The 17,089-nt window shown below is 30.9% G+C and overlaps 1 protein-coding gene across 2 annotated transcripts in view; it reads right to left on the minus strand.

Moving 5' to 3' along the window:
• Nucleotides 1-5,773: 5,773 nt before the first annotated feature.
• The window catches only part of LOC139513819 (corticotropin-releasing factor receptor 2-like), an 89,598-nt gene continuing 78,282 nt past the window's right edge, over nucleotides 5,774-17,089 (minus strand). Inside the window, exons 8-15 of one of the 2 annotated variants that reach the window (XM_071302642.1) lie at nucleotides 16,496-16,652; nucleotides 15,884-16,014; nucleotides 12,886-12,971; nucleotides 12,074-12,209; nucleotides 11,151-11,192; nucleotides 10,519-10,632; nucleotides 9,650-9,676; nucleotides 6,744-7,687 (exon numbers count right to left, since the gene is read on the minus strand). In XM_071302642.1, the coding sequence (XP_071158743.1) occupies nucleotides 6,890-7,687; nucleotides 9,650-9,676; nucleotides 10,519-10,632; nucleotides 11,151-11,192; nucleotides 12,074-12,209; nucleotides 12,886-12,971; nucleotides 15,884-16,014; nucleotides 16,496-16,652 (1,491 nt within the window). In that variant the 3' untranslated portion in view covers nucleotides 6,744-6,889. Of the gene's footprint in view, nucleotides 7,688-9,649; nucleotides 9,677-10,518; nucleotides 10,633-11,150; nucleotides 11,193-12,073; nucleotides 12,210-12,885; nucleotides 12,972-15,883; nucleotides 16,015-16,495; nucleotides 16,653-17,089 lie in introns of both variants that reach the window. The other variant, XM_071302643.1, reaches the window with a different exon arrangement.

Raw genomic sequence — 17,089 nt, forward strand, 5'->3', positions numbered from 1 at the left:
ATCAGGAACAAAATGTCCACCAGCAGGACAAAAGTCCATGCAAAAATGTTTTTATAAAAATTTCAACGTGCGAGTAAAATTTATTTAATCTTATTAATCATATAACCATGATAATCATATGATAAAAGTAGTCAATATTTTTTTCGTAGGCAATTTACAGTAAAAATTACTTTCCAACGTTAATGTAATGATTACTCTGACATTTTTATTTGGTCCAAAAACTCATATACTTTTGAAACATAAAAGATGACCTGGTCACGAGACCATTATAGATGCCGTAGTAAAAATATAAAAAAATAAAAAAAACAACCCAGAAAATTCAATACAGTTGTGAAGACAAATACTTGGTACATCATTACCTTGTATCTCAATTGTGTGCAGTGTATTAGGTACAAGACTCTCTTTTTTGCTGCAGTAACTAAATAGTTTTGATCCCCTTTATTCTGCTTCTGAAATATCTATTTATCATATGGAAGCAGATGTTTCACCAAAGTCGTTGGGAGAATTCAAAGCATTACGGTTTTGTTTATTCTTTACTGGCTTTAAAAAAAATTATTGTATGGATGTTAAATTTCTGAAAAGGCATGTTTATGGAGAGGGATGAATCCAATAACATTGGTTTAGATAGAGATATATTTGGATTTAATCCGACGGATAAATCCTGACATGACAAAAATATTCATCTACATCTAAGGATAGACAAATGTCTATGGAGTATGACATGCTGTCAATAGATCAAAGTTTATAAAAAGTTATGAATAAATAAAATAGAGACTATTACAGATCTGCCAACACCAACAAATATCAAGCGGAAAACATATTGATATAACTAAAAATAACAGTCAATCAGGTTGAACGAGGTTGAAATCTGTGGAAAAACTGATTCAATCCCTCAACATGTACATGGACCTGTCTTTCGTCGGGTTCTTACGCAGTGCTGGTCATACGTAATATCTTGATGTTATAGTCAATTGGATGATTTGGTGTTGAAACTGAGACGTCTCGTTATAATTCTATTGTATGTTTTGTTGGTGATGTGATAAAGATTAACGATCTGGAAGGGTTGATATGAATAGTTTTTCTAACCGTCTATGTTAGTTGCTGTTTAATGACAATAAGTTACCTGTTGGTGTCTTAAGCGTACTGTATCATTGTCATGTACCATACATCCCCTTTTGAATCGTGTTTTTGGTAATTTTTGTAGGTTCCATAGCTTTTAATTCACTGTCAAAATATTATTTCAAAATCACGTGTTGTATATAGATTTTTGATGTTGGCACAAAAGTCCCCTAAATATGTTATGTCATCTAGCATAACTAAAGAGACATTAATTGCCGAAATTCGTCACAAATAAACTCATCATAGATACCAGGATTGAAATTTTATATTTACACCAGACGCGTGTTTCGTCTACAAAAAACTCACCAGTGACACTCGAATAAAAAAATGTTAAAAAATGTTAAAAAAGGCCAAATATAGTACGAAGTTGAAGAGCATTGAGGACCAATTTTATATAACTACCATTCGCTAATCATGTGGCATAACGTGTTGATCCAGTACATAGCAGGGTTCATATATATATCGCCTGGATATTTTCTCTACATTGAACAACATCTGTCAAACTCAAATGTTACAAAATGTGTGCTTGTCAACCACAGTATAATTAAGAAATCACGAATTGTGTTAACCTTTTAAAACACGTCTTTAATTACTTTAATTAAATAAAAACAACCAGAATTATCAATTTCCTATTAGGATGTGAGTTGTTATTTTACTTTTAAGAATTTCCCGTCGAAATTGATAACATGGATATTTCAATTTTATTTCTAATCACTGCGAGACACTTTATTATCAATTCCAAACATTTTATTTCGGAAATTGTTTTTAAATTCGGCATATGTCGGATGTTCTGTTGATTTATGTCTTATAGCATATATGTACTGACACTTTCTATTTTTGTGTGCTAGTTGACGTAAACAACGATTTATAGAGCTACCTGTTACTAATCTACAAGTTTTATCAAAATTCAGTATCCCTTGAGTTACAAAGATAACCGCTGTCATGGCAAGTGATTCTTGAATATAAAATAAAGGCAACAGTTATTTATAGATTTTTTGGAAATCCTTTATTTTATCAGAGGTAACGATAGATTACCGGTATTATAATTTCTTCAATCATTACCTTAATCTAGAGACAACAGCAGCTTACTGATGTTCACATCTCGTTAATAGCGTATAAAATTCAATATAAAAGAATGATACGCGAGCGAAACAGATCTTAAACAGAGCAACCAACTTGTCTATGATCAACTTTGCCAAAGTTTTAGCACAATTGCATATTTCATGAACCAGAAAAGAATATATATCGTTTAGTGTATTGTGTGATATTTTTATTGAGATGTGATTCGGGTGATAGGTGTGATGCTTGTATGGCAGGAAAGGCTAACCAGTGCATCAGCATTTTCTCTATTTGGAGTACGCATTTGTGTTTTTCGTATTCTCGGTTGATTTACGAAAATTCAATATCGATAGATTACTAAATTGGACGAATTCGGTTACTTAACTGATCAAACGACTATACTGGTCGTGAATACATGTTGCAAGATAAGATACAGACGCGTCGAATCGGTCAACAGTAACGGGTACCGTAGAACTTTTATAGTGTTGGTTTTAAGTACATCTTCATTTCCTTTCGTTTACGTGCCAAATGTGATATTAAAATTAAACGTAGTGAAATTGGGTTCTACTGCTTAGAAAATAGAGAGTTTCCAAAGGTAACATAATCTTACGTCTTATTAGTCTGTGTCAATATGAAGACAGTTGTTCAGATGATATCAAACAGACCTTCTCGTTTCTGTAGTATAACTAATTTCAAGTTTATTTGGATATATGAAATTCAAGCACTCACTCCGAATATGGGTTATAAAAGTGACACAACATGTTAAATATATCTTAAAATGAAATTAAAGATAGTTTCTTTGAAAAAGTATTTTTAGAATGTTTTCTCATACGAATTCAGGATCGAGTAGGTCACAAAGCAGGATTTTTTTATACGATCCATTGTTGTGTAGAAAATTCAAATGCTTGCTACCAATGCAAAACAGCAATGATTGTGATGGAGGATTTTGGAACACCTGAGCTAACGTCCAGTTTTTAATGGGTTTTTGTTGCTCGGGTTTTCGTTTTTTATGTACTGTTTTGTAATTTGTTTTGTGTTTACGTCATTTTTCATGTTTTGCCATGTTGTTTTGTAAAGAATTCATATTTGATTGACATTACTGGTTGAGTACACTACTTCACAACTTTTGTAAAGACCTTCTTTTACTGTATTATGAATGGTACTGCGAGCTGCGATATGTATACGAACATGTAAGCAAGACGATTATATATCCTTCTATATAAGGACTTATGTGTTCGGACAGGAAGAATAATTGTAAAAAATAAGACGTTAGCTAAATCGTATTACCTTGACCTCAAATATATTGAAATTATAACTGTTTCTATGGATCTTTGACAAGGACAATACTTCAAATTTTCCTATTGTCATTTTTTTTTATTGTAATTTAGAATTATGAGTGTAAACTACAATGAATCAAACATTTCAAAATGGAAAACGGTTTACTCAAAAGTGTTCCAGCATTTTATTACGGATATTCACTACAATTGTGTATCATTGCAGTGTGTCGATCACTTACTAGTGACATCAAATGTGGTCGAAGATTTGACCTGTTAACTACCAACAATCTGGAATTATGGATGGTAATGTATTTTTTTGGTGCAACTGGTTTTTCTTCGTTTGAAGGTCCATTCGTAATTTTTTTTTTAAATCGGCAGAAATTTGTATCCAAATTTGTTTTGACGAAGTGTGTAATGACAACGTTATAACAGGTTTTTATATCTTATTGTATCTTGATTATATTTCAGAGAAGATGATACTATTTCTGTATCCGATAAAGATGATTGATTTCATAATGTATTAGGCTATACAGGACATGCGTCTCCACTTATTACACTTATCCGTTGCCAGGCTCCTCACCTTTTCTACTTCAAAATTGACACTTATTTTCTTGATGCATCTAATAAAACTCTTTAATCAGGGATGGGACATATTCTCTAGTTTTTATTTACTGCATCTTGTCTCTGTTGAATGATGTTTATATGAAATTGTTTTCTGAAAACAGGAAAAACATTTAAAACAAGTTCCTGTCATATTCATGAATTGTACATTTGCAAGAGACTGAAATTGATTAATATGTATACCTTATATTTCAGTACATTCTGGTTATATAAAATAAAAACGTCTTTAAAATAAAATTGAGAATGGAAATGGGGAATGTGTCAAAGAGACAACAACCCGACCAAAATAAAAAAAACACAACAGCAGAAGGTCACCAACAGGTCTTCAATGTAGCGAGAAATTCCCGCACCCGGAATTAATATATGTTAATTAGTTAATTAGTTTCTTGATTGAAATCTTGATCTTCATTAATTTAAGCCTTGTTGCATGCTACAAAGACTAATCTATTGAGATATTGCTCAGATTCTTATACTGCAGAACGCTTTATATTCTATAAACACTGCTCTGAAATTAATGCTTGCAATCGCATCAGACGTTACTTTTTATTTTAAATTTTCGCATAGTTAAACGGACACCAATATCAATTCAACGGAAATTGTTGTAAACGTTCTTTACAATGCTTCCAAGTATAACATTCAGTACTGATCGAAATTAATAAGTGGTCAAACTCTCTTTCGGAGCACATGTTCCCATCCCCGTTGTTTGTTGGGGATTGTTTTGAACAAGATTCGCTTTTCTATGTTGTGCTTTGTGGACTGTTGTCTTTTTGTAATGACATCACTTCTTGTTTGAATTAATTGAGATAATTGAGATTTAATGTATAATATTTCATTGTTCTTGTTAAATTATATCACAACTTTTATCCATTTTTTTGTGTGTCATATAATTAACTGTTAGTGTTCGTATGTATCATTGGCTTTCAAATATTCGGCTTTTATCGCTCCTGATGAAGGTCAACATAGCATTTCAGACGTATATAATTTATAAAGTATTGTTTTCATTTTCTATACCATTGTGAACTTTTCATGATATCTCTATGTAGCAAAAAGTAAAATCACAAAAATACTGAACTCCGAGTCCCTAATCAAATGGCAAAATCAAATGATAATTAACCAACACAAACGAATAGACAACAACTGTCAAATTCCTGACTTGGAACAGGCATTTCAGACGCGCCTGCATGGAGAGTAAAATTTCCCAGTTGATACTTTTTTCAAATATTCAAAACCTTCTTTTTCCAATCATGATTTCTTTGATAGAGGTTTAACGGCTCTCAAAAAAACTATTAAACCACGAGTTATAAATGATTAAGTTTAAATCATCCAATGGAAAATTCTGCAGACGCCATCACGAGATATGGAATTTATTCCAAAGAGGGCTAAAGACGTGTACCAATTATCGCCCTCTTGTATCTTTCACGTTTCCTTTTTTTTAAATGAAATGTGAATACATATTCAATGAGGTAGAGGGTTTGTTAGTACAGAGAAATGGGAAATCAACAATTGAATATGCCCTGTTACACATTTAAACCATATCATCAATATGAAACGAAATATGAATGTTAAGAACTCAGAAAAATGCTCAAGATGCTCAAGTCGATCACTAAATTCCACACACAATTTGTTTCCATTGTCATATCGATTGATATGGAATATAATAAAAAAAAAACAGGAAAAAAGCAAAACCCAACATGCTAAAATATTTGATTGATTTAATTACAATAATTTAATGATAATATGAAGTGTAATTGTATAACGACTTATGCATAATTTACAATAGTAGACGTTTTATTGTGTCGTCACCACTCACATCACAATAAATAAAACTGAGACATGGACAGTTTTTGAGCAAATAATAAATGAAATAGGAAAATATCACCTGAATAATTTAAATTGTATAAATATATTTATATATATATATACAATACGTTCATAAGGGTATGCAGTATATACATAAGATAATCTTCCATCTCTCTTTTCAACAAAAAAGACGATGAATGATTTGAACAATGCTGATTTATAAGCACTTATATTGCTAATAATCTTTAAAATAAATAAATAATAAAAACAAATATGATAAAAACTGAATATTTTGATATAACTTCTGTATGTTTCTTTATCGATGGAGTAAGAAGTCATGGTTTTTAATCTGTTGGCTATTTCAGTGAAGTGAATAAATACCGAGTAATGTATATCATTACCTAAAGCCTGAAAATTACATTCTTCCAATAGTTTAGAAATGAATAAAGACATGATATTTATACACACAACAGCAGTAAAAAGAAGGATAAATATGATTAATGGTAGGGGAACAGGAAGGCCAGTGGTGCACTACAATATTTACAAGATTTATCATGTGTTTGTAATAAATTCATGCTTTTTTAAATATGATAAAATAATAAAATACTGTTATGCTTAGATGTTTCTTAATGGAATGTATTGGAAATAAAATATGAGCCAAAAGGTCACATGTTTTTGTAACATTTTCTACCCTAAGGATTCCATTTTAATATGTATATCCACGATCAATTTAGATAAATATTCTTTTAAACTGAAAAAAGCAAACATAACCATAGTTTAAAAAAAAGAAGAAATATCATGTCACAAAAAGTGTTGAACTATACATGCATATTAATTGTCGTATATCCTGGAAAAAAACCAGCTTCCCATTTTAGTAGATATTACATGAATGCTCATACTTGGACAGTTAACTGTTATGTTTAAGGTGATATTTGTCAACACCTAGTTTGTTATTACAAGATCCCATTAAAAATGCAATGTTTACGAGAGCAAGATACACCTCAATGACATGATTAAATAAAACTCTCTTCGATATTTTCGAAGGATTCTGCTGATGGTAGTATGTATGTAGTTTTCTCGTTATCGATATATATATAACCGTCCGAACGGACCTGAATATTCATCTCATCTATTCCTTGATTTCCTTTTTTTGTTGATATGGAATTATTTTTGTCACTTTTCAAGTTGTTTTTGTTTTTATTTCTTGTTTGACTGTCACTGTCATAATTAATTTCGAAATCATTATCGATATTATTAAGAGGAACACGTTGTTTATTACTACCCACGTGAGTTTCTGTGATATCGTCATCTAATGACGTCATAGAATGTTCATCACTGTCCTCTTTGTTAATTGTAAATTTGTGTGCTTTGTTGACACATTGTTCATCACTTCTAATTGGATATGCTTTTTCCCTGTTCACGTAGTTCAAAGAAACACCTTGTTCATCACTCCTAATTGGATATGCATTTTCCTTGTTCACGTGATTAATTGAAACATCTTGTTCATCACTTCCAATTGGATATACATTTTCCTTATTCACGTGATTAATTGAAACATCTTGTTCATCACTTCCAATTGGATATGCAGTTTCCCTGATCACGTGATTAATTGAAACACATTGTTCATTACTCCTAATTGGACATGCACTATCCCTGATCACGTGATTTAACATAACACTTTGTTCGTCACTATTATAGTTTGCTACAATATCCTCTTCCGGTATCGATGTTTCTACTTTATGATAACGATTGTTGTTCACAAAAGGATTGATGATGTCAGATGATGTTGGTGTACCATAAAGTTGTGATTGCTGCAAGGTGAGGGAAAACAAAATCATAATGTATTTAAATCAAAGTAACTACAGGTTATAAACGTTATCAAATTATTGAAAGTAAATAAACTAATCATAGATACCATGCAGGATTAAAATTTTATATATATGCCAAACGCGCGTTTCGTCTACAAAAGACTCATCAGTGACGCTCGAATAATAAATTTTAAAAAGGCCAAATGAAGTACGAAGTTGAAAAGCATTGAGGACCAAACATCCCTAAAAGTTTTGCCAAATACAGCTAAGATAATATATTCCTGAAGCAGTCCAGTATGGAATAGTTCTGTAATAAATGTTAGATATTGCAATGAATCTGTTTACTACATGTGATGTGTTGTATTCTAGTACTATTATGCAAAAAAAAAAAATGAAAGGGAAAATAAACGACATCCGGGATATCAGCTTCTAACTATAACTAAACAGCTAAGCCATTCTTTATAAACAACAATAAAATAAGAATAAGAATACTCTCTTAACATAATGTATCGACAGAAGAAATGAACGTATTCTTCTTTTTTAGTATTCGAAAATGCAAAGTTTAAGTTATTTTTTTACGCATACAAAGACATTTTCGTTTCAAATTGTTGTTAACTCATACCCAGTACTTATCATGCTTTACATATTGTTTCAAGGAAGACATAAAATAAAGTGCTCAAGATATCCCGTGCGTACAACAATCTTATACAAAATATATTCTATACACATCGTATAATAGTCCTATGATTGTCTGATCTGGGAGATAGATCTAGAATACTAAATCAATTTTAAGATTTTGTTTTCTTAAAATGTCCTGTACCAAGTCAGGAAAATGACAATTGTTATATTATAGTTCGTTTCTGTGTGAGTTACATTTTAATGTTGTGTTTTTGTTGTGTCGTTGTTCGCCTCTTATATTTGATGCGTTTCTCGCAGTTTTAGTTTGAAATCCGGATTTGTTTTTTTCTCAATCGATTTATGAGTTTCGAACAGCGGTATACTACTGTTGCCTTTTTCTATATCTATCACCCATAACTATAACATTTTTTTAGATTTTTCCTCGGAGTTCGGTTATTTTTTTATTACACTTTTTTCTATTCATTTTAGATAATTTAATGACAATCTAACAACTACCATAGGAAACCTAAAAAATACTCATCGGATTCCACCCCTTAGTACATGTGTGGTGTTAAAAAAGTAAAACATACACGTTTAACTTAATGATATTCCCCTTAAAACTAATATATTGAACTGGAGTATCTCAAAAATACCATGGAGTTCTTCTTACATTTACCTTATAACAGGTTGGCTTAACTTTGGTCCCCTTTTTGTTTATTCGATTACCTCTTTTACTTTGTATGAGGTTTTTGAATTTCAAACATTTTGGCCTCAAGCATCACTGAAGTGACAATAAATAAAGGCAACAGTAAATGCGAAAATGCGAATAAATGCGAAAATGCGAATTGTGTGCAATACAATGGGTATTGTTGATACTATTATCCAAGTTATGCCATGTTCCTCTCTGGCACTTACGAATGATAAATTTAGAATCGAAGTGTGATGGATGCTGCCACCATCGATCACATGCTTGCTGGGAATTATTTGATATTAAAAATATGCCTTTTAAATGTGCATTTCTAATATATGTTAACTTCAACCATGTATATGTGTTGGGGTTGGTACATGAAACCCAAACTAAACCTAAAAATTCATTGGTCAATATAAGCTATATAACCATTTGAAAGTTTTGTCATCTTTAATAAGACTAAATATGAATTGCATTTGCAGATTGAAGAAAGCTACAGGAAAATTAAAAATAGCAGTCGACTTGCCTTCAAAAAATCAAATAAGATAAGAAATAATTGACCTTTGAAGTTGCAGTAAGTAAGTATGAATATAAATTGAATTCCTGAATACAAAAATGTTTATAAGTGTGAGTACCACCACAAAGTGCATAAGCCTTACCATCATGTTGTCTGTTAATTCAGAAACCTATTAAGTGTTAGTATATATGTTAGTTGATCACTGTGGTAGTTTCATTGTTTAAATTTTATTTCATCGATTGCAATTTTACTAAATATTTCGTTTAAAATCAAATCTTTCACATGCCAATACAGTCCAGGTTTTATAAAGCTAACATATTATTTGTAGTTAGGATGAAAACGAAAAGTCAATTCAGGCTATGAAGTTGCTTAGGTAAATAAACGGTTTAAGAAATACTAAACGGAAAACATTGTAATTTGACTTGTACACGAAATCCTTTTTTTTGATAATTTACAAATGTGAAGACCAAACATATTGCTGCCATGCACAAGACGTTTTGAAAACAAAAGTGATGATGATAAAAAAAAATAAAACAATCCAGAATCTTACTTTTTTTCGCCTGTGAAACTAAAATATTCAAATACACTCCATGATCTACAAAATTATAACGACAACTTGCTAGATGTAACAGCATCACATATAAAACAAACCCTCTTTTTAAACTATTTAAACCTTGCAGTGTATTTATCTGTATAGTTGGAAACACAATACCTATTTACTTATACACTTTCCCTAATTTATTGCAATAGTAATAGATTTATTTAATCCAAATTTGAACAAATAAGTGCATCTAATGAAAAATAATTACAATTTGTGTTAGTACTGCTTGTGCAATAGGGTTAGTCAAAATTACAGCATCTCAAGCAATCTTCGTCCTCGTCCCAAGCACAAGGGCAATATATTTTTCTTTCTTTATTTGTACATTCATTCCCATGATCACATATAGAATCGTCATGACAACCATTTAGTGCTTGACAAACACTTTTACGTAACGCAGTCAAAGGATGTACCTCAGTTTGAGACAGCATAAAGTCAGAAGTCCGTGAGCTCCGAGATTTTCCACCTCTTTTTAAATGTCTTCGAATATTAAATCTTGTCCATTTCTGTTTAATTACTCTTTGAACCTACAAAACAAACTTTGTTATTTGTAAAACATTACAAGAAATCCTACTGAATCGTGTGTTTACTTGTTACAATCAAATGAAAACACGATATCCTGTTCACAATCAGAATGATTGCGGAATTTAATTTCCATTTCAATTGCCTTTAGATAAAAAATGTTGATCCTCGGAATGTAAGAATATTAGAATGAAGAAACAAAATAAAATTGAAATAGAAGATAGTTAATGGTCTCATTTATTTCAATTCACGTACTTATTTAACTCTATTCGAGTTGGGGTTAACATATTGTTCGGGCACTAGTCTTGTTTATAATTAAACTCATCATAGATCTGTATGCTGACCTCTAGATTTCTTGTTTGTTTGTTTCATTAATATGGAATTTAATCAGCATAGTTTTTAAACCTCTTCTGAAATAAATGTTCAGATTTGCGATCAAACAATAATGAAAAATGTATGCATACAGAAATATATTTCCGATTCACACCCACAACCAAATATGGTTAAAATAAACCAAGCTTACCTCTCCATTCATAAAACAATACAGCACTGACAGCAGAATTCCCTAAAATTAAAAATTAAATTTTGTCACATGCACGTTTTTATTCAATATTTATTAACCGTATCCGATGTTAAAATGCTTCAACAAACAAACGACAAATCTTTGGGAACACACTGTTGTACTCTTCTTCTTGTCGACATTACTTTATTATTATGAGTCTGGCTCCATAGACATTTATTGTTTATCATTTGTTTAATTACTACAAACATTTTTTAACCCTAACACAGACTTTAGCATGATTTTGGTTACTGGATTCATCTCCATCAGTAACGGTCAAAGCCGAATATGTAATCGCCAAAGATGTGTTAAAACTGAGACAGTTAAAGAATGATATAACCAAAAGGCACTTACAAATAGTCAACTTTGCCTGAAGGCATTGACTTAACTAAGCCCGGTACCTATAATTAATGTATTCCAATAGGAATTTCACATGAATAATGAATATAGAAGCAGGAATATTTCTTTATATTCAAAGCCCACAATAAAGAGGATTTATGATGGCTAATGAGACAAAAACAATGAGACCTTTATTAACAAATCTATCGTATCGAGTTACAATTTAAGGATAATAAAGTCTGGTTCATATCCTTACTTACTTACATTTTGAATTGACAATGAGGTTTGGTTGGAAACTGAACAACATATTTGATTGAAGCTTTCCAATTGTACTTTTTATTTCTATTTAGCAGCACTCCCGGTATATACATCTCATTGTTCACACATACATATATCAAAAAGATGATTGCATAAATCAAATCTTATGGAAAAGAAGAGTCCGAGTAGATTGCATCAACTCATATTTAATGTTCAGAAGAATGACCGAAGAAAGTTGCAGCTACGAGTTACTAGTTATGTTTAATACCGGTTGATGGTGAAAGACTTACCCCCGTTGATTGCAATAAAGCATTAGTTATATGGTATGTCAGCTGAAGACTACCTCCATCTTCTGGGTTGTACAGAAATATTATGTTCGTCAAACCCAACAAAGGAAACAAAATGATTGTCGCTCTTATTGTTTTTCTGAAATGAAAAGATTTCTTAAAATTTACAACATTCAAAATAGTTAGTAATTTTGTCTTCTAAAAATAGGTTATGACCTAAAGATAACAAAAAAAAAAAAAGAGGCAAACGTAGTATTCCGCTGTTCAAAAGTCATAAATCGATTCAGAAAAATACAAATCGGGGTTACTAAACTAAAACCGAGGGAAACACATCAACTATAAGAGGAAAACAACAAAACAGCAGAAACACTGAAGTGCAACAAAAACAAACACCAATGCAAAATACAAAGAAACGAACAACTGCCATATTCCTGCTTCGGTATAATACATTTTTAGAACATCTGGTGGGTTGAACCTGGTTTTACGGCTATCCAAACATCCCGTTTATTTGGCAATGTTTACAAATATCGCTAAATCACATTACTTTGTGACAGAAATACAGCACAAACAAACAAAAGAACATTCAGCAAAGAGAAACGCACAAATAAATAATACAATAGTCGTTAGAACATGTAAACAACGGAATCACGAGTCTCTTTTTAGCTGATGTATTAACTTATTTATATAAGGTTAAGGTGTGACCCAACATATAATCTGAATTAGTTCAACATGTAGTTATTAACCGATAAATGACATTTTGATATTACTCAATCAAGACTCGGGATTATAAGATTATAATGAAATGTTCAACTTACTTGATTCTTGATGACTCGTCTGTATTGTTGGATCTTAGTTTGGTGACTAGAATCCTTATAATATTAATAAGGAAAACTAAATTTATCTAAAAAAATAAAATAGAAGAAAATGCACTATTTAACTGTACAAATAAAATTTAGAATATAAACGGGAATGTGTCAAAGAAACAATAACCCCACCAAAGACCAGAAAACAGTCCAAGGTCACAATATGTGTTCAGTACAGAGCGGAAATCCCAGACTCAAGGCGGGCTTCAGCTGGTCACAAAAGAATAATGTATACGTGTAGGTAAGGAAAAGAAGGTTAAATTGATTTACATATACAGTTAAGAGTTGTTATCCTCGACTTCATACCGTTTTGAATAACTGTATATGAAATATGTCCAATTGCATAACAGTGTTTTAAACCTAAATCTTTTATACATCCTTGACTAACAATTAATTAGCATTTCGTATGATAATAAATTCAGAAAAAACCTTGGACGTAAAAAAAACTCTTAAAGTGTTATATTTCAATCTTATTCTTATTTTAGTGATGTACCACTGACTTTGTCTCTTATTCTGTAAAACATGTTATTCGGAAAGTTATGAAGCCGAGTTAAAGAACTGTTAATTGTATTCATATATGACCTTATACTATCTACAATTTCCCACAATGAACGTAAAGACGAAGTTAAACAAATACCAGTTTGTGTAGCATTTCTCCATAAATTACGGAATGTAAATAACGCAACGTAATAGTTGAATTAGTTTTTTTCAGTTTGTATAAAATGGAAAATACAACAACAAAAAAACCATGAATATGAAGAATCAAATGTAATTATAAATGAGACGCCAGATATAAGTTTATATGATATGATACATGTCCAGGATGTTTATTTGTATTTGCAGATGCTACTTATCAATGATATCGTAGCCGTTTTTGAGCCTATTTCTCATATAAAACGTTTCAATTATTCAAGTTGTTTCGATTTTTCATTGTTTCTTATTGGTATATTTTAAGTATCACCAGCCCAGCAGTCACCACTTCTGTTTTCACTTGAGTTATCATTGATATGTTCATAATCATAAATTGACTGTAAGCAGAACTTTGAATTTTTGAAACACTAAGGCTTTTCTACCTTAAGAACAGATTACCTTAGTTGTATCTGCATTTTTCATATTCATTGCAATATCTAACATTTATTACAGCACTATTCCATACTGGACTGCTTCAGGAATAGATTATCAGTTCATTGCAATATCTAACATTTATTACAGCACTTTTCCATACTGGACTGCTTCAGGAATAGATTATCTTAGCTGTATTTGGCAAAACTTTAAGGAAGTTTTGGTCCTTAATGCTCTTCAACTTCGTACTTTATTTGGCCTTTTTGGCCTTTTTTTTTATTCGAGTGTCACTGATGAGTCTTTTGTAGACAAAACGCGCGTCTGGCGTAAATATAAAATTTCAATCCTGGTATCTATTATGAGTTTATTTAACATAACACGTATGGTATGATAGTATGTTCGTCATCAACAGCCGTGGCCATCTTAAATACACATTCCCTTTTTATGTCAGGGAATTGATCCAAATTACATTATAGAGCTAACTGTAAGTGTAATGAAAATGTCGTCGTGGTTTTTCTCAAGGGGATTATAATTGATTTAAAAGTGATATGGAAGATTGTCAATTAACTGTAAATAAGATATCATAATCTCAGCATGGTGACAAAAAATAAGCTGATTTCAAGGTAATATATATTGTGGTTTTCTTTGGTTATATGTCAACATAATTAAGAAAATAAATCACTTCGAAAAAACTGAGCAACGTATCAGGTAATTTTTCTATTCCTGCAATTATCAACTACCACTTATCAAACTATTCAGCTTCAAACTAGAAAAAGACAAAATAACTAGTTCAACCAAAATGATTACCTCTTGCTTGGTCAACTTTGATAGCGACACAACCCAAATATATAAAGTTTCGAAAACGCCACCCAGAAGTCAAGCCGACCATGCATAAGAGAATCTAAAGGTATCAAAATGACATTCAAACTTAAAAGTCGAGGATGTAAAGGATGTATTCTTCTGACGTTTCAGTCTCGTTGTAATTTCGTTCTGGAATTATTTCCAAAACATGTAATACAAGTGGAAAATATCAATGAATTTTAAAAATATCATAATCAAACATAACTCTGTGAAAAAATTGTGTGTTTACAATGAAAAGTTTTTGAGTAACCCAGTTTTCTAATTTTATGACCAATCAAGTCGGTTTTTTAGCCAAAATTTTGAGAAAATGGGTGACGGGTACAAAAAATGATTTTACAAGAATCATACACATCCAATATCATTTTTCCAATTTCTAAGATATGTATTTTTTCAGCATTTATAACAAGAAAGTTGAAATAATATGCATTTTTTTCTTAAAACTAAGAAAAATCTCTAATTTACAAAATTGACAGTATAATAAATTTGACACAAAAAAGCATCAAAATATGATAAAACTTTCTTATATTAACACCTACCTATAATTTTTGTAAGTTAGATTTATTCAGATTCGTCCATTTCATCTTTATTGAAAGTATGAAAAAATGTTTAATTGTGGAACTGTGATTTTTTTCACGATAATAGCCCAAAACTAGGTAAAACTTGATAAAAATGGGAAAATCATCAAAACTGGGTATTTTCAAAGGGCCGTAGCGAAAAAAGAAGTGCACCACCATATGATTTTTTTCTTCTCCAATTATTTCTTTACAGTCTTATAAACCACAAAATCAGGATAAGAAAAAAAGTTTAATTCTAGAAAATTTTAGCTCCTCAGAGGTGTACATCCTTAAGGTAGTCAGAAACTTCAGAAATATTCTTCGTCATCGACTATATATTATATTATTGTCGTATTGAAAATCGATGCTTTGAAAATATGAACGAAATATAAGGCTAGAAATAGCATAGAGGTGCTGCTGCTTAAAAAAAACACCGTACACACCAGATAGCTGAGTATTGTAGTTATACTTACAAATATAACAACTAAAAATGGAACTAGGACTAAATAAATCCAATCTAATTGGGAATAATCCTTCCAACATGCCTTATCATGTGTAAATTGCATTATAATGGACCAAGCTAATACAATTATTCCTGGCAACCCTAAAATTAAATATTTGCATCATTATAAATACACTGCATCAAAAACTGCTGTTAGAAAGACTAAATTTGTTTTTATTATAAAAACACAATTATATTTAATTCATTCATTTAATACACATACAATTCATGTTTTTCGAAAAAAGATAAAAGAAATAATTGAGAAATATTCTTGACAAAAATAAGTGTTTTTTTGTTTTTCTTCCATTTTTAATAAACAGAGTTGCCCTCTAACATGCATGGATCTTCTATAGCTACATTAAATTTTCAATATGATTGCCAATAAGACAACTATCCCTTAAAATTAATATGTTAATGTGAGCTAACAACCAGCATTTACAAAACCGAGAGACACAGGGTTTTATATGTCTCTGCCCTACATTATTAAACAAAATATTTAAGGGTGTAACTCCCAGGAATTTCACGAGTTTATAAAACATAATACATTTATTGTTTTCTGCATTGATTTAACTCCGTAACTTACCCCATCCTATAAAACAGAATAGTTTAAATGGTGCCTCGGTACTAAATACAGCAGCAGCTATCTGGTTATGTAGATACATCCCCTCTACAAACATCCAGTACATGTTAGATGTATTACCGTACTCTCGTAAGGCTATTAACGTTTTACACAACCATTCCTAAAACAAAAATGATAATACATCAAAATGAACGAAGAGAAGTACAATGCAGAACGCGAGATATTAATTATAGAACCCTCATCATACGCATTCGCTAAAAAACAACTTAATATCGAACCGAGAATTTTTATAAAATCTATTCTTATATTTGTAGGTATACAATCAGATACAAAACAACCAAAGAAATTCTTCAAATAATTTGCCTAAATTCTGTTCTGAGATGTAAATATAGAATATATATAATTCAAAAATTGAGCCATTATCAGTAACATTGTGCTGAATTGATTTTACAAAAATGATACTGCATTTAGCATGAGTTGTTAAGAAAGTAAATTAAGGGAACTTAGATTGCCATGTGAAAACATTGCCATCATGATCTGCAAAGGATCAAAATCAACAAAAGTTCGTTTTATTGTCGTTTCTTTTGTTCAAACCGT

The sequence above is a fragment of the Mytilus edulis genome, chromosome 2, assembly GCF_963676685.1.
Source record: "Mytilus edulis chromosome 2, xbMytEdul2.2, whole genome shotgun sequence".
Taxonomy (NCBI): domain Eukaryota; kingdom Metazoa; phylum Mollusca; class Bivalvia; order Mytilida; family Mytilidae; genus Mytilus; species Mytilus edulis.